Source organism: Parus major, chromosome 2, assembly GCF_001522545.3.
Source record: "Parus major isolate Abel chromosome 2, Parus_major1.1, whole genome shotgun sequence".
NCBI classification, from domain to species: domain Eukaryota; kingdom Metazoa; phylum Chordata; class Aves; order Passeriformes; family Paridae; genus Parus; species Parus major.
Window position 1 is genome coordinate 102,848,612 of NC_031769.1, and position 22,210 is coordinate 102,870,821.

The 22,210-nt window shown below is 35.0% G+C and overlaps 1 protein-coding gene across 3 annotated transcripts in view; it reads right to left on the reverse strand.

The window, feature by feature from the left end:
* SMCHD1 (structural maintenance of chromosomes flexible hinge domain containing 1) overlaps positions 1–22,210 on the reverse strand; it is a 64,868-nt gene that overhangs the window by 16,646 nt on the left and 26,012 nt on the right. For all 3 annotated transcript variants that reach the window (XR_004496065.1, XM_015619133.2, XM_015619134.3), the window contains 15 exons: positions 18,252–18,396; positions 17,925–18,021; positions 16,281–16,353; positions 14,530–14,669; positions 13,386–13,520; positions 12,365–12,592; positions 11,563–11,711; positions 10,785–10,873; positions 9,529–9,647; positions 8,711–8,878; positions 7,540–7,665; positions 5,562–5,641; positions 3,975–4,132; positions 2,132–2,247; positions 1,652–1,713 (listed from right to left, as the gene is read on the reverse strand). Coding sequence is in view for 2 of the 3 variants with exons in the window: in XM_015619133.2 (XP_015474619.1) it covers positions 1,652–1,713; positions 2,132–2,247; positions 3,975–4,132; positions 5,562–5,641; positions 7,540–7,665; positions 8,711–8,878; positions 9,529–9,647; positions 10,785–10,873; positions 11,563–11,711; positions 12,365–12,592; positions 13,386–13,520; positions 14,530–14,669; positions 16,281–16,353; positions 17,925–18,021; positions 18,252–18,396 (1,885 nt within the window). In the remaining variant the exon portion in view is untranslated. The remainder of the gene's footprint in view (positions 1–1,651; positions 1,714–2,131; positions 2,248–3,974; positions 4,133–5,561; positions 5,642–7,539; positions 7,666–8,710; positions 8,879–9,528; positions 9,648–10,784; positions 10,874–11,562; positions 11,712–12,364; positions 12,593–13,385; positions 13,521–14,529; positions 14,670–16,280; positions 16,354–17,924; positions 18,022–18,251; positions 18,397–22,210) is intronic.

Below are 22,210 nucleotides of genomic sequence, written 5' to 3' on the forward strand. Positions count from 1 at the left end.
TAAAGCTACCAGAACAAAACATAGACATGTCTAGATCTGGAACAACCATTTCTCTCCAAATTTAATAAAATTTTCATAAAATCAGAGTAGTCAATTCCTTCCTTAGATTGTACAAAGTTGGGTAACCTGGACCACTGGTCAAGACTGAGTATAGTGAGAGAGAAAAAAAGTTTTTATTCTACCTAACAGCATTCCAGAGTGTAGACTACTAGCAAAGGACCCTTACCATCAAAATACAAAGAAAAGCCCAGACACCTGAAGTTCTGCTGCTATAATTTCACCCACCATGGCATCCAGGGGATCTTTGCAGAGTTTAGCAAGGGATAGCAGGAACTTACAAATGCTTACAAACTTTTGAGGAGATGCAAACAGCCAAAATTCAGGTTTTTCTTGAAGGATGACATGTGGCACTTTTGAATGGATTAATGAAATTCTTGTTTTCAATGTACACCATTTTAACTGTTTTGTCAATATTAAGTAATTTATTTCTTCTGATTTTGTTTGGGAAGGAGTAATATTCAAGATTCCCTGGAATGCCTAATTTGGAAAAATCAAAATCCCAAAGCTTTAATATTTTTCTAGAACAGGCCATGACTTTTCCTTTTTTAGATTTCAGATAAAGAAGTAACAATTCTTTTCTGCATTTTATCTACTTTAAGATTGACAGTAGCATCTGCCTTGTCAGGATACATTAAAACACTAATTAGTAAATAATCAGCTAAGAATCTCATGTCTGGACAGACATAGGCTTTAGAAAAAGAAATTACACAATTGCTATGGAATTTATAGACTGGCAATAAACAGATGAAAACCATCTGAGACTGTGCCACAAACACAAAAACCTAAGAGAAAGTCACTTGGTAGACAGTGATGCCACAGACACTGGTAGCAACAAGTAAAACATACTTTACTACAAAGTCTGCTAATGGGTAGTGTCTACTCTCCTTTCAAATTTTTCAATAAGGATGGGAGTTTTAATTTTGGACGTTTGTGGACTACTAGTAAACTACAGGCATTTATGTCAAGAAAAGCCCACCCCCAGGAGGCAAAAGCTTGTATCAACAGCTAGTACCATAACTATTTAACTAATCCTATAGATTGTCTTCTAGAAATAGATGTAGAAAGAATGTGGCAGTTAGGCACCATCTTATGACGAGCTCTAGTTCTGCCACTGTTCATCTAAGACGCTATTTCTGAATAAGTAGCCCAAGGAACAACTACTAAACTGACAGGACCAAGGTCATGATGCACAGATAGAGAAGGTAGTAAAAAGAGAATTCAGTCTGCTTTGTCCAACCTGCAATTCTACAGTAGTTGAAGCAATATTGAAAAGAATTAAAGAATGTTACCATATAAGTTACAAGCTGATAATGTAGTTCCATGTAGTTATTGCTAGCATTTCTCAGAATGTATTCTAATACATCATCTTAAGACTCTTTTCTTCTCTACTCTCAGATTATACAAATGTCAAAAGTATCTAGGAAAGAATTCAGTCTTCATCTCAATGCATCTTGCTAGTATCTTTCACCTTTTCCATATCATTCTAATTCTGATGGACTGTTATTATCAAAACATAAACTTCTTTCTATTTCAAACTATGCATTTTGCATAGTAAGTTCCATGAGTAATTATAGAATAAATGCTATTATACCTGAAGTAGAAGAAGCCATCTTCCTTGTCATCCTTCACTTTACTACAGCTGAACGTTGTAACCTGTAAAGAATGATGCAAAAAATTTAATACAATGTACTGAAAGTACTTGTAACATGCTACCAAGACTTGATGATTTGCAGTACTGATAGCCCACAGTGAGACTGTCTATATTTTAGATATGAATTTCATGATCTTAATTCTCACAGTCTTTTCTTTGCAAAATTTAACATGGTTACGTCTAGTACTCTCCGTGCTTATGAGTTAACTTCTGCAGAATAGTAACATTTTTGTCACTACTGTAGTATTGATGCTTGACCAGTCTGATAATTTGTAACAGGACAGATGCTGATAAACACACAGGGTTGATCTGTAATATTTGTTACTTATGGATCTAAGTCAAATGAAACACAGCTTCTACTATGTTTGTCCTATGCTGGAATTTTTATACGCATTTTGAAAATACATTTTGGTGACTTACATCAATTGGTGTCCTAACCCGGCTGCTCTGTGCTTCCCACATTTTCATAGAAATCCGTGCTGGATTAATATTTTTAATAATGGTGTCATCTTCAGAAAGAACACTAACCATAAAATCTGTAGGATGAAAAACATGGTTTTGAAGATTATTTTTTATTCAGAATTAAGAAGCTCAAACTTCATGAATTTCTCTGTCTCCCTCATACTTAAGAGAAAATAAATTTACAAAACATGCATATAAAAAAGAGCCAAACCCACTTAGAATTTCAAACCAGATATGAGAAACCTTCTCTCCTTATCACTGTAATTAGACCAGGTAATAATCCTTAGGGAAAAAACAAACACCTACGTTATCCAATGACAGCTTAAAAAAAAAAAAATCCTAAAATTTCAAGCCTGCCTTTCTCAGTTTATCTTTCTTATCAAAACCTCATGCCAGGCTGTTTCTTGCTTTCAGGATGAGTAACATTAGGTAGTTAAATAGGTGTTTTCTTCCTTCAAGGACAGGAAATCCAAATCCCCCTCCTCCTTCACAAGCACTTTAGCCATTGAACTTTAGATAGAAAGGTACGGAAGCTGTAAAAAGACTGTACCAACATCACAAGCATTTTCCCAAGCAATCAGACTCTGAATCTGAAGCTGAGTTTGGCAACTTCTTATGGACTAGGATGACACAGTTCTATCTCTTAGAAATAGGCTATAGGGAGATATTTCACTGTTGACTGGTTCTGCAGCCAAAATACCTACCACTTTATATCCCAATATGAAAAGTTTCACTTTACGCGTATATCATATAGAAAGTGCAGTAATCTGAAGGAAATACAATCCAAACTAGAACAAAGTTACCCTTCTTCAAGTTCAAAATGTGAACAAAGTGCATGGATTTAATGCATGTAAATGAACTTGCACTGCTCATGCAGGACTGAATTTTGTACTTTAAGGAAGGAAGCTTTGATGTGCATGAAAAATTCAGGCATGACCCCCTCCAAGATTACAGTGCCTGCCCTTGGGCATACCTGAGATTACCAGTAAATCAAATAATTAGGATGTCAGTATTTTATTTATTTAGGAGCCTGCTAATACCAAATTTATTATCTAATTTTAATTTAAAAATTATTGTTATATATACTATGTAGATTATATTGCCTGGAAGAAGCTGTTTAATTATCTTCTTAAATCAAAACCTGGTTGATTTACACTGCACACCACATTTGAAAAATGTCTGTTTAGCAGGGGGAGGTAGATGATCTTTACAGGCCCCTTCCTACCCAAAACAGTCTGTCATTCTATGATTCCTTTAGGCAAAACTAAAATACCTTGTGAATTTAATCAAGGTCATAACACTGTATGGAGTTTTTTAAAAAACAGCAACCTCCCACCATAAAAATGTTGGCTGATAAGTTAGGACAGTCAAAAAACAAACCCCTTTGTGAGAGAATACAGTAAGAGAAAAGAATATTTTGATTACTGATTACTTTTTGGTTTGTCTTGGCTCACAGTTGGCCTAGAATTTCATAGCTACTTCCTTTGTTAATATTCCACTGAAAGAGATCAGGGAAAACATACATGAATGAGCTCAGATCGCATTTTCATAAGACAGAAAAGAGATTCTGTAGTTTTACCATTTTTAGATGGATAAGAGGAGAAATTTGGAACAAATAAATAAGTGGTCTTTTGAAATGCTTTCCAAAGATAATCTACAGATCTCTTCTGTCCAAGTGTTACATCTCAGACACAGCTGTTAGAAAGAACTAAGAAAACAGAGTAGAAAAAGCAAAAAAATACAGTAGGCAATTCACTAAAAGCTTGAGTCATTGGTTTCCACCAAAGATCCATATACTTACCAGGGAAGGTACTTCCTGCTGGAAAAGAAGGACTTTTGTCATATTTAACATTTAAGCAGACAGGTTTCTCAGGATCAGGCAGGACATTTATTGTGATTACAAGACAATCCAATACTGTCTTGTTGTATGAGGCTTTAAGCTGTATAATGTGCTCTCCCCTGCAATATACAGAAATCATAAAAACAGATGTAAGATCTCGTCTGAAAAGACAATTTTCAACAGGCTTCAAGTCTGAATAATGTACATGAAAGCATGCTAAACCATATCTAGTAATGTAGCAGTAAAGAGAAGAAAAAAACGGAACTGTTAATGCAATGTTAGACAAGTAAAGTCATGAGTTTAATTTATTCTTAAGATATTAACTTAATTAAGTTTGTGTTAATACTTCATTATTTTGATCATGTTTCATTGCCTGTAAGACACTAGCAACTACAGCTTCAAATAGCAGAAGACAGTAAAGCAGGAAGCAATTAAAATGGTGAGGAGCATTCTGCTTTGATAAAAGTTTCCAAAGAGTGAATCTGAGTACCATTCACAGCTAGTAAAGTACACTGGAAGTATATAATGTCTTCAATGCTATCAAATAACTGATTTTTTTTACAGTATTAAGAACTTAAATTTCAAGTTTTCAAATGTAACTGGGAGTACAGTATTTAACTGTATAGAGACTGCATTCTCCTGTCAGTTTTGATTATGCTGTAAATAGTATGATGTCACACCTGTTTCTAACCTCCAGTAACAATCTGATAATTAATATTAATCATCCTTCTACCAAGTCACAGGCATTATAAACACACTACTGAGCACCATCAACAGCATTTAAAACAATTTTCTTCCAAGAGTATTATGGGTCAAATCCTCCATATTTGAATGCAAAGAACAAGCACTTATTGCTAGCTCCAAAATAACCTAGAGCAAACCCTGTCCTGTCTTGCTCAGAAAACTCAGGGATATGGGGAGTAGATTGCAGAACTGTGACTATGAGGAGGATACAGAAATGATGAATTTGAAACGCCATATGGAACATAAATGTGTAAAGGAACGTACACATGAAGTGAGCATGAAGAAGCACAACATGAAGAAGCAGGAGCCACAGGACACACATCTGCTGGAAATGAGACTTCAGCATTTCAGTTGCAGATAGGAAAAATTAAATATATATGTATTTAAAATTCCTTTGGACTCTCTACCTAATCCTTTAAAACAATGTCTAGCACAGAGGAAGTGGGATTTAAACCCTCTTAGAATGTGTTCCTACTTTAAAAGCATAGTGTCTGCAACTGGCCACCTAAAGACCTTACATTTCAAAACTTTAAAGTGGTTTAAAATACCACTTGCACTGAGTGCAGGTTGACAGTAATAAGATGAGGTTTACCATCACCAGAAAAAACAGGATTCAGAAAATTACAGCAGCAACTTCTCAGTAGATCGAAGAAGCAGCTACTGAATTTTATTTAGTTAAGCACTTAATTTTCTAGAACTTACTATCTGCCCATCCATCTGCATATGAATAACCAATGTTTGATCTTAGCTCTAGATTAATATTTGGTACTACTTTATGAAATGCATCTGGTTTTCACAACTTACCTAGGTGCGTGAATACTAAAAATTCCCAGGTTAGCCCTACCAGTGTCATCCGTTTTATGTTGCTGGTTTGAAGGAACAAGCTGTCAAAAAAAAAAGATAAATTCTTTCAATGATACAGAATCAGTATTAAGTCTTAGGATAAAAAGTTTATCTCATTTGCCTACATACTGTCTGTTGATTTGAGCTATAGTTAAATTTTTGCACTGTAAATTATGGAAAGATACTGTTATGAAGACAATATTAAGGAAGAGGTTTCAAATTCTCTGCCAGTTTTTAAAAGCAATCACTTCATCTGAATTAGCATATTTTTCTTCATTAATATGTTCTAATATTTGATAAGTGTTATTTTTTAAATTGCTACTGATGCTATCAGATCATCCATAGCAGATGTTAATCTGAATGTATTTTCAGATCCAAGAATCTTCTACAAACTATTTAGTGCCTGTTACAGCACACCTCCAGTTCTCATTTAGCTTTAGATCTGTAAGATAAAGGAGTACAGGAAATGCACGCTACATTGTATCAAGCTTTGGAGACTTCGAGGGTGGAATATGAAATATAGAGAACAGCTTATTTGAGAATTTCAGTTCCCAAAATCTTCTTATTTCTTTTAGGAGACTCTGCATACAACCTGTTGGAAATGGCAAGACAGAGCATGCTGTGATAAACACTTTACAACAATGATCCACCTTGGCTTTCAGAACACTTTCTCCTGGCCACATCCCACTAAGATAAAGAACCTGTGGACTCTAAGACATGCTGCTGGTGCTCCCTGGGAGAAGGCATAAAATCTGAAAAGATGCAGCATGCCACCACAACATCTATTTGACCAGGCAGCATAACCACACAGTGCTACTGCCAAGTTTGCGTCTTCTCTCGAGAACATAACTAGAACCCACAGTGAACTTCAGCTGACACCATAAAGGTAGTAGTTGGGGAAAAGAAAAAATCCCCAAACTGTGAGGCTGGCTTCTAAGGCAAGACAGTAAAAAAAATACAGAAGAAGAATGTTCAAGATATCAAGAAATCTACTTCAAAATATCCAATAAAAAAAAGTAATAATAGCATAGTTAAGTTGGGCAAAATCTAAGGTTGTGGAACAGCTCTAGAGAAGAAGGTTCTTGGTTGTTGTGTTATGAGAAAACTGAGGAACACAAATGCACGGCAAGGAGGAACAAAAACAGAACAGGACCAGCCCCAAATGAAAAAGCGTTATGTCCAGAGGTGGATGAATATATCCTGATAATAAATATAGTCAATTTAACAGTCTCTTTACTGATAGGCAGGACTATTTGACAGCCTGACTTACCTTTTTCTGTTCAAAAACAGGAATAAAAATTTTAATGAATGGTATGTCAAAGTATTCTGTCAAAGTCCTTTGTACAGACCAATGTGAAAACCATCTGATACTCATACCTGATTCATGGAACTGACAGTAACCACTTAAATTTGAGCTAGATTTGCATCCTCATTGTTTTAATTCATTTATCCTGCCAATGCTTTTCACAGGATAATCAAGTGGGGCCCAAACCTGCTGACCACCTTTATATACAGACCAGTAAGTCATACATTCAGGAATCAAAACCAAAGAGACCAAAGAACAACCAGATAAAAATTATTTGGTTACTAGTTGAGACTGTATCATCATGGTCATTCAGTAAATTACCTCTGATAACATGGGGGCTGTGGTGGTGTGATATGCATGCAAAACTTGGAAAAAGGTTCTGTAGAAGATCTGGAATGTATTCAAATTATACTCAGATACTGTCCCTACAGGAATTTAGTTATATGTGTGGCTGTTGTCCTGGGACCTGTTTATGTTATTTGTTGCCACTATTCTTATGCTACATTAATTATTCTGTTGTGCTCTTACAATATTTTATTAGCATTTTCAAAAATGTCCTGAAAATTAACATACCATGAGCGTGACAAAAAAACTTGTATTAAACAAAGGTCAGCTAATAAGGCCAATGCTTACCTTTAAGTTGTTGCTCTTTGTAAGGCTGATTTTGACATTAGGTTCAGAAGCTGGATTTCCCCACTGGTCACACAACTGAACAATAAGGGGCCTCTGCAATTCTCTACCATTAATCACTGCAACAGGCTGGAAGAGATACAAATGCATGATACTATTAAATTCTACATATCTTGGACATTCAGGGCAGTTCAGGAATCCCCAGAGCAATGGTGTTCAACTTTTCCATACTATTTGTCTTCCAGAACGGCTAGACCATGACTGAAGGGTATGCAGGAATGTATTTCTAGTTTGTTTATATTCTCTTGTTAAAATGAAATGCACTGCTTGAATTAAATGACCTGGGTTACTCCTGTTAATGTGACTATAAGGAAGGACATGATTCTCAAGGGCCTTAGCAGTGTCTTTGTCGTAGGAAGAGCTATGGCCTAAAACTTTTATTTTCTGATATACTTAAACAGCTGCCTAGAGAACAAAAATAGTTATACAACCCCCTGAACCTTTTGTTTCATTTTCTTCAGTAACTTCCTTCTCAATTTTCCCACAATACCAATCATGATTGCTGTCCTCTATTCAGAGTTACAATTTTGTTTTTTCTACTTTCAATTTTCTATTCTGGTTTCTGCAGCAGGTTAAACACTATTATTTGAATAGCCAAAGTAGCCAAATAGCTACCCCATGACAAACATTGAAAAATAATTTGAAAAATCCAAGGCAAATAGATGTACAGCACCAAAAATCTCCACCCATTTCCCTTAAGCCCTGTACTCCACTAAGTGTTTACTTTCTGACAGTAAACACTTGTAAACTGAAGTAAATTTGGGGCTGCTATCATACATCCTGAACATCAAAAAACCCCAGTAAGAGATGGAGAGATAGGCTGCCAGCCGTTACTACCACTAAGGATTACAGCAGTGAAAGATGGGGGTCAGGATCCAGCCCACAGTAAAATTACTGCACCAAAGAAAAGTTACACAATCTGTAGAAAGACAAATGGGGAAGAATAAAGTTTACAATATTTAAGGTTGTAAATGTACACATATGAGTTAGATCACTCCAAAATAAGTTTATTTTTAAAAGTCTAATATAGTTAGCTATTGCACAAAAAATGGAATTAAAATACCTGACAAGAGACCACGTCGCTTTTTCTTCAAACCACAGTTGTTCAACTTACCTTTTCTAACTCTGGCCAATCCACAAGCTGCAGTTTAGCTGGGGATCCTGCTACTAAATTCACTCTGATAAAGTCAGAAAATTCACGCCAAGCAAAGCACAGTTCTTTGCTTCCAAGTAAACAGGGTTTATATCGAATACCTTTTACTTTCATTGTTTGAGTACTTTCCTATTGAGAAACAAAGATAAGATTTTATAAAGAACAAATAAATCAAAGTAAAATGTATTAGTATTTTTTCAATATAGCATATAGCATTTATTTTATAAATACTATTTGGTGTTTTTACTGTGAGATACTGGACCAGTGGACTAAAAATTAAGCTGCAAGTTCTATTCCTTCTGCTTAATTTAAATAAACTTCATGAGTAAGAAGTGACCCATTTCAAACCCAAGAATTTCTCAGAAACCTGTTTTTCAGGTAATATACAGCATATTTTAAAAGGTACAGATAACAGTCTGTTCTACAAGGTTCTTCGAAAGATCTTAAAATTAACTGTACCAACATAAAATGATACAGAAGAAAATACTAAAAGCAAGATAGAAGAAAACATATAGAACAATGAACCAGAAAAAGCAAACCTGACTCAAGCACAAAATGAACTGGCCTCTACATTGTATAGCTGCAGCAGTGATAAGATTTTTAACAGATGCAGCTGTGTTCCTTAGAACAGGATAATACAATTTTAATGCTTTGAGCAACCAACTAGTGTGTAATTTGACTACCATTCCACAATTTTGGTTCAATTCTGTGTAACAGAATTAAGACAATTACCACACAAATACCACAATGTAATAAACCACATGACATCTTATAAATACCTGCCAAGTTACTTTCAAATTTGATTTATCAAGTCCAGGCCCAGAAACTCCTAGGGAATTTACACATGCAGATGTCACTGTCTGAACCTGATTTCCAAACTGATCTGTAATCATTACATCTGTTAAAAAAGATGATGATGATTAAAACGATTATTAGGATGATTACCTCAGGAGCTGCTTTAATGAAACATTATACAACATATGGAATATAAACATACACAGCATAGACTCAATATAGAGAAAATTTAAATAACTGTCACTAAATCACAGACAGGCTGAGGTTGGAAAGTACTTCTGGATGTCATTTGGTTCAAACCCCCTACCCAAGTAGGGTGACCTTGAGCAGTTGCAGACAGGCAGCTTTTGACTATCTTCAAGAAGGGAGACTCCACAAACTCTGGGCAATCTGTGCCAGTGTTCAGTCACCCTCAAAGTGAAAAAGTGTTTTCTGATGTTCAGGGGGCACATCCCATGTTCCACTTGGTGCCCACTGCCTCTATTTACTGTCTCCAAACACACCTAGGAAAAGCCCAGCTTCAATTTCTTTGCTCTCCAACACTCTTCAGGTTTTATATACATTGATAAGAACCCCCAGTCTTGTGGATAAAAACCAAATATATCTATACAGTCATATCCCATACTTGTGCTTCCCACTTCTTTGAGTAAAAATATTATTTCTTATGAAGAAGTTAAAAGAAAAAGAAATGTTAAAACTGAAAGCTGGTTTTCAACCTCTTCATTTGTTCTATGTGCTTTCTTCATTCACACACAAGCTTTCAATGTCCCAAAATACTGTAAGAATTTTTAATTTCTCACTATGTCATGTGCAACTGCAAACAGAAACCAAAGGAGAATGAGAAGACTAATCTCTACTATCTCTTCCTCTTAGGGTAAGTTAACCTTAAAACGTGTCACTTTGAAGTCCATGCTTTAGCAATAGTCTGAATGCTGTTATGGCCTTTCAGATTTCAGAATACATTAACTAAACAGAAATTTATGAACAACTTGAACTAGGCACGATGAATGTCTTGACGTACAAAGTGAGACAAATTTTATCAGAAAGTAACTCCAGAATTGTAAAATGGCAATTCAGAAGTCTTATAATCTCTGTGAAAGAGAATGTAAACCTGTTTTTTATATTAAAGTAATTGAAGGTAATTTACTCTTGATGACATCTATATATATAATAGTCTTAACAAACTACCAAGAAAAATAAATGTATCTTAGAAGAAAATTAAGAATATGTGAACACTCACCAATTTCACTCTGCAGTTCTTCACCCATCTGCAATGTGTTTGAGCCCTTTAGTTTACATTTAATGTGTTTGGGTTCATCAGGAACTGGTCTGAGTACATGAAAATTGACTTATTTATCTCATCAAGGTGAATATAACATAATAGCAATCATAATGTTTTATCATATATATTTTATTTTCCTACTGCAAATCTATGAAATTACTAATTGCTGCAAATTTACCCCGGTATCAGAGTGCTGTGAATTAATTTGTTAATTTTAACCTATTAAAATTACAATATACAATCAGATTCCTCTTAATAAACTTTATAAAATACAAGTCTTAAAATCACTAAGAGTGATAAACAGGTAATTTTAAAGTTCAATTTACAGCCTGTCAGTTTTAACTGATGAGAAACCATATGAGAACTATGCAGTGATATTCTTTCTTCTCAGTCAACAGTCAGCTAACTCTTCAGTAAAACTAGTTATTCTGAGTTATTCTATTACTGCAAGTTTACAAAAACATCAATCATCTTCTTCAGTCTATGTATACATACACAAGTGACTACAGTGCTGGATGCAAGCACATCACAATGGAATCTTTCACATAGGTAATGCTCTAACATGTAATAAATTTACACAAACCCTACCCACTTCCCGAGCTTAAATTCTCCTGCTAATCTGCGAACTGCTTTCATTATTTCAGCTTCTGTAGAAAGACTTCTACCCCAAAGTAATGAGATTTACAATGCTATGCTAATAATATGATTAATAAAGAAATATATCAAATGAACAAACCTGACTGTGAATGCACTCTCCAAAGACACGTGCTCATCAAGGTACGTAATTAGACAGTAACGTACATCTTTTACTGAAGTTGGTACTTTTACATCAGGTAATAATCCCTGCATCAACAGCTCTCTGTCAATTTTAGGTGTCCAGTTAACCTAAAATTAAAATTTTATAAATTAATCAAAAGCTAAATTATAAATTACTAGCTACATAATATATCTTGTAGTCATTCTAAATAGGCTGATATTACATACAGGCAACAGCAGCTTTCAATGGAAAACCTGGATATTTCCCAGCAGTAACCAATGCTATCTGCTGAAAAACAGTCAATCACTTGGAAATAACCCCAAGCAGATCAAAACATACATTAGGTTTCCCTCACTGAACTTGAGTTAGGAAAGATACAAGTGTGATGTATTTGGTGAATCTTTATGTTTCTCTTAGGCTCCACTGACAGGGAGGTAAGATAGGCAAGCAAGCCTTCATAGGAACAGGCCTATTCAAAGTTCCTAAATGTTGGGAAGGCCCCGGATCTGAGAACTCACAGCTATGTCATAATTATTTTATGCATTTAGGAGATACTAACTGGAAATAGTAACCTGCTTTTCATAATATTACCCTGAAGCATTACTTAACATTTAATTAATGAAATATTTTTACAAAATAATTAAAAGGAGAGTTAAGTTTTCATGTATATTAATACAGTTTTGAGGAATATTATTTCATAGTCTGACATTTATGGATTTTAAGGGTATCAGCTTTGTGTCTCTCCCCCATATTATGCTGCTGTTTACTCAAAAGTACTTACCTTAATTTTTTCTGCAGCAGCTGCAGTTATGGGTATTTCCCTTTCTGCTTCATCATACATCTGAAATATAAGTTTGTTCATGACTTGGCCAGCAACACAGCTGATTTCATCCTGATGTTTAACCTGAAGAGCTTTTTGTCCATTCATACTTAAGACTTGTAGTCTTGCAACATGACTGCTAGGAAGAAGTTTTATAATCTTCTCCACTGGTGGCACATCTCTGCAATTCTATTAATAGATGAAAAAAATGGCATTTAATTAAGATATTAAATTTAGATATGCATACACATAACACCGTAATAGCCTATGGCTCTACTCTGATCTACAGGATCACCAGTTATGACCAGGTGTCCAAACATGAAATCAGCTTGACTTGTCAAAAGTAAATCAAAAAGGCCTACCAGTATTCTTACAACTTTTAACAGACACTAGAATCAATGCTAAGTTATTTAGAGTTTTTTCTATTCCAGAAGTAGTAGTTCATAAAATTTACAAAATACTTTTAAAGCGTAATCCTAAGTATCCTTTCATATAATTCATCTTGCTATATTAGTACTTATTCACACATTTTTCCAGGGTAAAATACACATGGGTCTTATTTTTATGAGCAGTGTGACTCTCCTGACTACCAGAGAACTAGAATGTTCAGTAGCACTTAAAAAAATTCATACTTTGGGAGCTTTGAATCTGAAATTCTACAAAAAAACTATTGATTGCCATCACACTAAATGTTTATGTAATGAGGGCAATTTTTCAAAACAATCCAGGAATTAAAAAGGGGAAGAAAAATCCCATACAACATGCATATTTCTGAAACACCTCAGGGATTAAACAAATAGAGTAAGAAGTGAAGAAAAAAATGGAGTAAAACTCTTTGCCTTTTTATGATTTTCTAGTGATAAAAAAGCATAGCCCCCTGATTATGAAGTTTTTGATACCTAAACCTGTAACTCTGGGGAGCTAAGCTTATTCATAAAAAATGCTGGCAAGACTGTTTAATAAACTTCCAACCAATACTTACAAGTACTTCAAACCTTGCTTTCAGTATCTGGTCTTTCTTGATATTCTGTACATGTATAACTGGACCAGTCAAAATGTTTGTTCCTCCATTACTGCAGTCCACAGAATACACAGGAAGGTCTGAAGCACCTAAAAACTATTTAAAATGTAAGATTAAAAAACAACTTTCTTTTACAGAACTATCATTATTATTTTAGAAATTATTATTTGCACAAGTCCAAATATACATATAACTATTTACAGAAAAAATTAATATATCCAAGTTTTCCAACAACTGTAAGACCAACACCTGTATTTTTCTGCAGGTGATAAGAGATGTGTGGAAGAAAGGAGTAAATTACAGAAATAAAATATACTATCTATTCCCCTGCTTTGATGACACATAATTATTAAAATCTTCTGTCATTATGCAATAAATTCAATTAACTTGTGAAATAAACTTCCTTTTCATTAATTTACTAAACATCATACATTAAAGGAATTTAAACGTCATGTTCGAAACGTCATCATATCACTGCAGACCCAGTCTACAGAAAGAACATGTACACGTATGAAGTGCAAATGGAATGCTGACTATTTTGCAGCAAATATATTTGCAAAATATATTGATATATATTTTCTATATATATCACTGCTGGATTTCACTAGAATTGGGAAAGCCACTTTCTTGAGTCAAAAAAGAAGGCTAAAAGGGGAAGTTTTTTTACTTCCTAAAGTCAGAGCGAGATATGCGTTCCCTTCTGAGCTTAAATTGGTACTTATGATAATAGTCTTATCTAATATTATTTTTAGGTACTAGATTTGAATTTTCAACTTAAAAAATATCAGAAATAAGCTGAAGTTATTTTTCTGAATAAATTTTAGCATTCTAGATGATAAATATGGCCTAAAAGACCTTAAAATCGAACCTATATATCCTCACATAATTTTCTCTTCTGTTTGTATGGCCAGGTTCCACTCATTCTAAAACTTCCTGAATGGCATATAATAGATAAGAGATAAGAAGTCATAGTTATGGCTGTAGAAAATTCAAAAGCTTTGCTAAAGATAATAAATTCCACATGGATCCCAAAACAGATTCTTTTTCCAGCCCTTTAAAAAGCAAGAATCAAAATCTTTATGGCACACTATGAAATGCAGTTTACCTTACAGTGAACAATTAACTCTGGCTGCACTGTTATATTTCCTGATTCATCCAGTACTTCAACCTGAAAGGGAAAAGCTGTACCATTTTCTATCTTTAGAATTTCTGAATCTGGTTTTACTTTCAATTGACGAGGAGGGCCTGTAAAAAATGCACAATTACAGAACAATAGTTACATTTTAGATAACTTGTGAGATGCCAAATTTCAGTTTTTGCTATCTCAAGGAGTTTTTAAAGCCAAACTACCAAGATATTTGTGGTAACAACCCATTTCAAACAATTCAGGTATATATACTGCTTTGTACTGAAAAGTTCTAGACAATTTCTGTGCTTCAATATATATCATCTGCCAATCTGTCGAATTATTTTAGTAGAGAACACTTAGACAAACATGATGAAATTCATAATATGCAAGGTGTAAACACATGATATAGTTCTGTTTACAGACTATATGTATTCAAGTTCATCAAAAAGAAACTTGGAGCTTTCTTCTGACATGATAAACACAAAAATATTAATGTGGAGATATCCAATTAATTGCCAAAGCTATCACAGCTACAATCTGCATGCAAACAAATGCAAAAGAAAATTCTGTTGTCATTACTTAGCTAATAAAGTGAAGCTATTCAAGTAAGTCTATCTCCTGGAACACAATTATTTTATCAGTTTTTAAAAAGAGAAGGAAGTAATATATTACTATTAAAAGACAGTCTCTGAAGAAACACAGATGGCAGTTTTTCAGAAGCATCCTTTATGCATGATTTATTAAAACTTCTATTTCAAACTCACTGGTTAAAGAATAAGACTGAAATAGCTTTTATTATTCCTTCCTCAAAAAACAGCTTACAAAGCCAAGGATATAACTGAAGTGAGAAGAAAGAGATAGTGAAGCATCTCTACATTGTCAGAAGCAAAACGAAGGATGAAGCTGCCTTCAGTCCAAGGTAAATAACAGTAACACACAACACAGTCTGTCTCAAGTCCAATCATTTTAATGTTTTCTATATAAACCCTTAACTCCTCAAAAGATAAAGAATAATGGACTAAACTGTGCATTGTTGGTATTAAACTTGTAGACAAAATCTATGCAAAATTACATGGACAAGACTGAAGTTTGGTAATCTGGGAGGCCAACACTCAATTTTTATACTACACCTTACATCCCAAATTCAGAAAAACACAGGTAACAAGGGAATCCTCAGAATCAAGACATCCACAAAACAAAATTCTGGTAAGGGCAGTGTCCTTACAATCCTCTATGTTCTGGTCTTGCATTATGATAAATTCAACATGTAACATTAAAATTTCAGACACAAATCAATTGCCAAAGCGTCTCTCTTTGCTGAGGTAAGAAACTGAATGAGCACTTATTCATTCATAAGGTGTTTTATGCAGGGAGAACAGGTCAATGCAGATTAGTACAGGTTAAATGTCTTAATGCCAAAGAAAAACAATATAGGAAATTAATCTGTTCAGTGGTGCTAGATTAGAAAAAGATTTAAAGTAATTAAAAGAAAAAATGTGTCTCAAATAAACAGACAAAAATTCCAGAACAGTAAATAAGATTGAATTGTGAGTACAATGATATTCTTGCCAAGAATTATATGCTCTTGGCTTTATTTCCTCTCTAGTCATAACCTGGATCCTTTTTTATGTATCACTAAATATTTTACCTTCTTGAGAGAAGCTTTCATTAATAGTGTCAGAATAAAATTTAAGAGAATTTCCCCTAAATATTTTAAGGATACTTACCAGGCTGCAATCTTATTTTAATGACTTGTGTATCTTCTTTCAAACCAGGAAGAGTAATCTTCAGATTAAAGTTCTAATGAAGAAAATATTTTAATTATTAACCTTAAACAAAACAATTTAATAGTCTCACATAATCATATCAATTTGTATATATGTTAATTTCAGAAGTCCCTAGAAATTGTCTTGAAGTGCTGCAATAAAATATTGGTTTTTTTCCCCTGTAATGAAATCTGACTTTTCCATGGTACTATAACAAGAGACGTTCAATTCAGGATTTATATGTTAAACTACCTGATTCTGAAACTATGAAAAACATGTATCATAACTTTTAGTTTCCTGCTCAGAGGTTGTTTTAATGTGGAAAAATATAGCAGCTCAAAAAAACATGTAGTTTTTAAGAAAGGGCCTGCAAATTCTGTGTTTGTTATTCCTTAGCAATGTACCACTACCACCATCCATCTCAGCTTTAATTCAGATGTAAAAAAAATAACTGCTGTAAACTGTATCACTAAAACAAATTTTCACATTAAAACCAGAGAATGCAAAATAAAAATAAGAAACTAACAACTCTTTCTTTTTTAATTATTATGGAACAATATTATTTCTGTACTGCAAGTTCCTTGAATGATTTTGTTTTGCCCCTTACCCAATTTATCTCTTGCTAAAGTCTGGCACATTTGCTCCTATACAAATTATTTCGCGTAATCCACTCCATCTTCTGTCATTTTTCTTGCCCTTCACCTTAAATTCTGAACTTTGTCCACTGAACACCCTTTAATCTGCAGTAAGTAGGTCTTTCTGTAAACATGCTCTTTCTCCTCTTCACACATCTTTCCACCAGCAACATTGTTTCCTATTTTCTAAGCAACAATATCAACAGCATACTGGTGTACCTCATCTCCTAGCTCCGTCTTTATTATGCTAGACTATGAGACTAAATGAAAGGATGAAGACCTGTCTAAAATGCTGTGTAAATATACCTTAGAAATAATTTTTACATTATTTAAGAAAACCTTTAAATCTATATTTATCAAAAGCATTAAAACTTGTTTTATGAAAAAAAATCTTTTTAGCATGAAATGTATGTTTTGGGTTTTACTGTGAAGTAGAAGCTTGGTAAGGTGCTCAGAATCCATAAGGCTGGATTTGGATAATACATTCACTGTCAAAGTGCAACCAGACTAGTGGAGACATTTAAAGATGTTTGAGCAGACACTCTGCATATTAGCTATAACTACTCATCATCTCAACTAAGACTGGAAGATTTCATCTTCTTTAGCTCCCTACCATCTTTCGGTGCAGACGTCACCAGGATGATTTGGCTTAAATCAATTTCAGCACCAGTTCAAGCTAAGGCAGCTGATTTGGCGTGCTGGGTACACTCTACCACACACCCACCCATATGTTGCTCAGCCCTTCCAGCTCCAGTCCCATAAGCTGAAAAGATCAGAGGTACGGGAAATACAAATTGCTCCAAGTAGAGCTCTAGGAGATAATTTGAAAATATCCCAAGAAATATCTGTAGTCATTAATGTAGACCAAACTTAAGCTAACATTACGAGACAATTCATTTTACACAAAAAATTATTTTCTCCGTGTCTTTTTTTAAAATATGTTACTTAAAGTTTAAATTTATTAGCCTACCTTTCCCTGGCAACTATTTACACAGCCTTTGGCTATAACACCCTTAATGACACACTTTGTTGCCACAGGTATGTCTTCATGCTTCAGTGTTAATCCACTGGAAAAATATATAGAAAACACAAGAGAATCAATTTAAAAACAAACAGTGTTTTAATATACAAGACACTTTCAGATATTCTTATGAAAATAAAAGCAAAAATATCAGTTAATTTATGTGGGAAATTCCCAGTATATCATTCAGATAAACCCTAAATATTATTACATTACTGTCACATGAAGAAAGGGGAAAAAAAAAAGAAAAAAAGAAAAAAAAAAAGGCTGAATTACCTAGCTTCCAGAATTGGTCTGATACGATTTGTCAAGTGTGTTGCATGACCAAATTCATCCTGCAATTCCAAAGGAATACTAAAAGGCACTCCAATTCGAAAAGGAAGCTCCAAGAGACCCACCAAAAATTTCTCTGGTTTGCCCTCTAAAAGAAAAGAATACATTTTTAGAAAGAATTATGTGTACTCCTTAGCTTTTTCTTGATTAGGACTGCAATTAAGTCAAGTGGTTTTCAGACACAAAGATAACAGGCTGTTCAGAATACTGTTATAACCAAAGTTATGCTTTCTTGATTGATGTTCTTTTTTAAACTTACACTAAAATAAAAATGAAAGTTAAAACGTAACAGCAGGAGACTACAGTATAATAAACACAACAGGATAGTCAAAATTCCCAAAGTAATCAAAACACCAATACAGCACCTGAAAGTGAACAAGTAGTGTGTGGATAGCTTTTCCTAAGTATTTAAGTGCTTGAGTTCTGGTAAAATAAATAATTCATGCAACACAACATTTTTGTCCCACAACTGCCCCAAATCTGAGAGATAAAGATACGTAAAGATGAGTATTAGAAAAAGAAAGGCAAGTGTACCTTTCCTGTGAAACCTGGCACCATTAGGCTGCCTCCAATTAGGCACTAACAAACAAGACCGAACAAGTGGTAACAAATGGAGTGTGTATCAAGTGGAGCATGTAAATCAAGAATCATATTTTGTGGAAAGAATGTCTTGGTCAAGTGGCCTTTGAAAAAAGATGCAATGCACGCTAAGTTGTAAATTAATATCCTACCAAATAATTTCAAACTCAAATTAACAACTCTTTTCAAAGCCTACAGGTGTCTGTTATCAGGGAGCTTCTTTTGCACATGAGATCATAGATAACTTGTATTGGCCAAAGTTAGTTACTGGTTATAACAAGAGGAAGACCTCAACCTTACAGTGTCTACAACTTTATAATGACAAGTGAATGACAAAATTGTAAAATTATTTGAAAAAGTAACAGTAAAATAACTTCCACAATATTAAAGTGAGTAACTACCAAAAGAACATCCCTAAAATAAAACCACAAACCTTGTAGACTGACTTAGGAAGCTTAGTTTTAACCATCATTTATGGTGATTTTTTTAGCTTATCAAGAACTATAAACACTCAGTGACAACCTGGTGTTAGAGAAATAGAATAATTTATTCCTCAGCCAAAAATGCTTTTTCAGTTTAGACTGTTCTTTTCTGGATTTTTAGAATCTATATCACAAATGGTAACACAAATGTTAATATTTTGGAATAACAAGCATGAAGCTTTATGGCTGTCTTTGAGAAAACACAAGACACTATTGCAAAAATAAAGACTTGAAATACTTACCTTTAAAAACTGACAATGTTAAAAATGTTAAATTATCTTCTGATTAAATAAAAAAGTAGCGATAGCTAAAGTTGATTTTAGTATCCCTTGTGTTAAAAGTACCATACTATTGGCTACACAGATTTTTCAAATTTTTATTCTTTTTCAATAAGATTTATTCATTTCAGTTGTTGTATCTGAAGCAATCTTTAACTGAATGCTGCCATACTGGGGGAAGCCACACTACTATTGAAAAGTAATAAGATTTCTCTTTTCACTTTGATAAAGAGATAAAAGAGGAGACAATTTTTTTCCGAGAACAAGATTTTTCTTTTCTTGCAAGTTTGCAGAAATATTTTTCTTCAACTGCATGTTTTCAGGCATGCTTAAGTAAGTACTCTTTTCAAGTAATGCCAACCTTTTTTCCCTTTATTATCATACAAGAATACATCTTTCTACTCTACCAATAAGCAGAAGCTCTTAGAATAATATGCCACATACAAAGAACTCTTTTCTGCCTCAAGAATTTGCATTCAAAACCTCTCATTCTGTGGAAGAAATAGGAAGCTACAGAAAACAATGACTTTTTCTTCCCCCCTTGATCTTCTGAAAACAGATGTTAGCTGTACCTCCCAAAATTGTGACAAAATACCCATTTTAATATCAAATGCAAATAAATTTGTGGTTTTTTACTTTCCCTCTTGCAATCCCCCTTGTAGATAAAGTTCACAGAATGGCTGAGGTCAGTAGGGTTTTCTGGAGGTCGTCTTACTCAATGCCCCTGGCTCAAGTGGGACCACCTAGAATCAGTTGTCCAGGAACATGTTTAGACAACTTCTGAGATCCCCAAGAAAGAAAATCCCACAACTTCTTGGGCAACTTGTGCCAGCACTGTGTCACCTTTAAAGTGAAAAAAACCTGTTTCCTGAGAGAATCCCTGAGAATGTTTGGAGAGAACCTTCTGTGTTTCAGTGCGTGCCCATTGGCTCTGGTCCTGTCACTGAACACCACTAGAAAGTGTCTGGCTCCACGTTCTTTCAACTCCTTTCAGTTGTTTATAGACACTGGTAAGAACCCCAGGAGTCTTCTCTTCTCCAGGCAGAGCAGTTCCCCAGACTTCATTCAGGTAAGAGGTCATGGAATCATAGAATTATTTGAGTTGGAAAGGACCTTAAACATCATCCACTTTGAACCCCTCCCTGCCTTAGACAGGGACACTTTCCACTAGATAAAGTTGCTCAGAGCCCCATCCTACCTGGCCTTGAACACTTCCAGGGACAGGGCAACCACAACTTCTCTGGGCAAACTGTTGCACTGCCTCACCACCCTCCCATCTCTTCATCATCTTCAAAGGCCTGTGCTGGACTCTCTCAAGTATGTCCATGTCTCTGTTGTAATGTAATGTGTCCAGTTCTGGGCACAGAACTCCAGCTAGCCTCACCAATTCTGAGTGGAGAGAAAGGATCAGCCCAAGAGGTTGTTACTGCTTGCTGCTGAGGGCACATTGTTGGTTTGTGTTCACCTGCTGCCCACCACAACTTCCAGGTCCTTTTCTGCAAAGCTGCTTTCCAGATACTTGGGTGGCAGGTTGGGGGTTGTCCTTCTGCAGATGCAGTACTTTGCCCTTCATGCTGAATTTCCTAAGGTTCCTGACAGCTCATTTCTGCAGCCTGTTGAGGTCCCTCTGGATGGTGGCAAATTCTCAGATGTATCAGCCACTCTTCCCAGTGTTGTGTTAGCAGGAAAACTTGCTGAAGGTACATTCTGTCTTGTTACCCAGATAATTATTGAATAAAATAAGCAGGATCAAACCCTGTATTGACCCCTGGGGTAACCACTACTTGCTGCCCTGCAACTAGACTTAGAGCCACAGATCACCACTCTGGGCTCAGCTGTTCATAAATTCACCTCAGTGTGTACATCCAATCCAAACTTCATGACTTTCTATGTGAGGACCTCATGGGTTCTTACAGATGAGAACCCTGTTGAAGTCTAGGTATCTACTAAGCTAGTCCTTTTACCTATAGAAGGTGAATCCAAGCTAACTACTCCTGATGATCATCTTGTCCTTCATATACCTGGAAATGGTTTTCAGGATCAGTTGCTCCATCACCTTCCCATGAATTGAGATGAAGGTGACTGGCCTGTAGCTCTGTGTGGTCCTTCTGCTTTCTGTAGATGGGAATGATGCTTTACTCAAAACATCAGGCAGTTCTCTCAATTGCCATGATTATTCAATTATTCAACTGAATAATTCAATTATTCAAGAGAGCAGCCTTACAAGGCTATCAGCCAGCTCTCTCTGGCTCTTGAGTGCATCCCATCATGATCCATGGATTTATGTATCACCAGTTTGCTTAGGTATTCCCGGGCCTAATGTTATAAGATGATCATCTTATAACAAGGGTGTATCTTCCTCACTCCAGACCTTCCACCAGTCTTTGGGGCCTGGGATTCCTGAGGTCTGTCTTACTAGTAAAGACTAAGGCAGACTACTTCAGTATCTCAGTCTTTTCCACATCCTGTGTTCCCTGCCTCATTCAACAGCAGGCCCGTGTTTATTTCAGCCATCCTTTTGTCACCTATGTATTTAAAGAAGTCTGTCTTGTTGACTTTGATA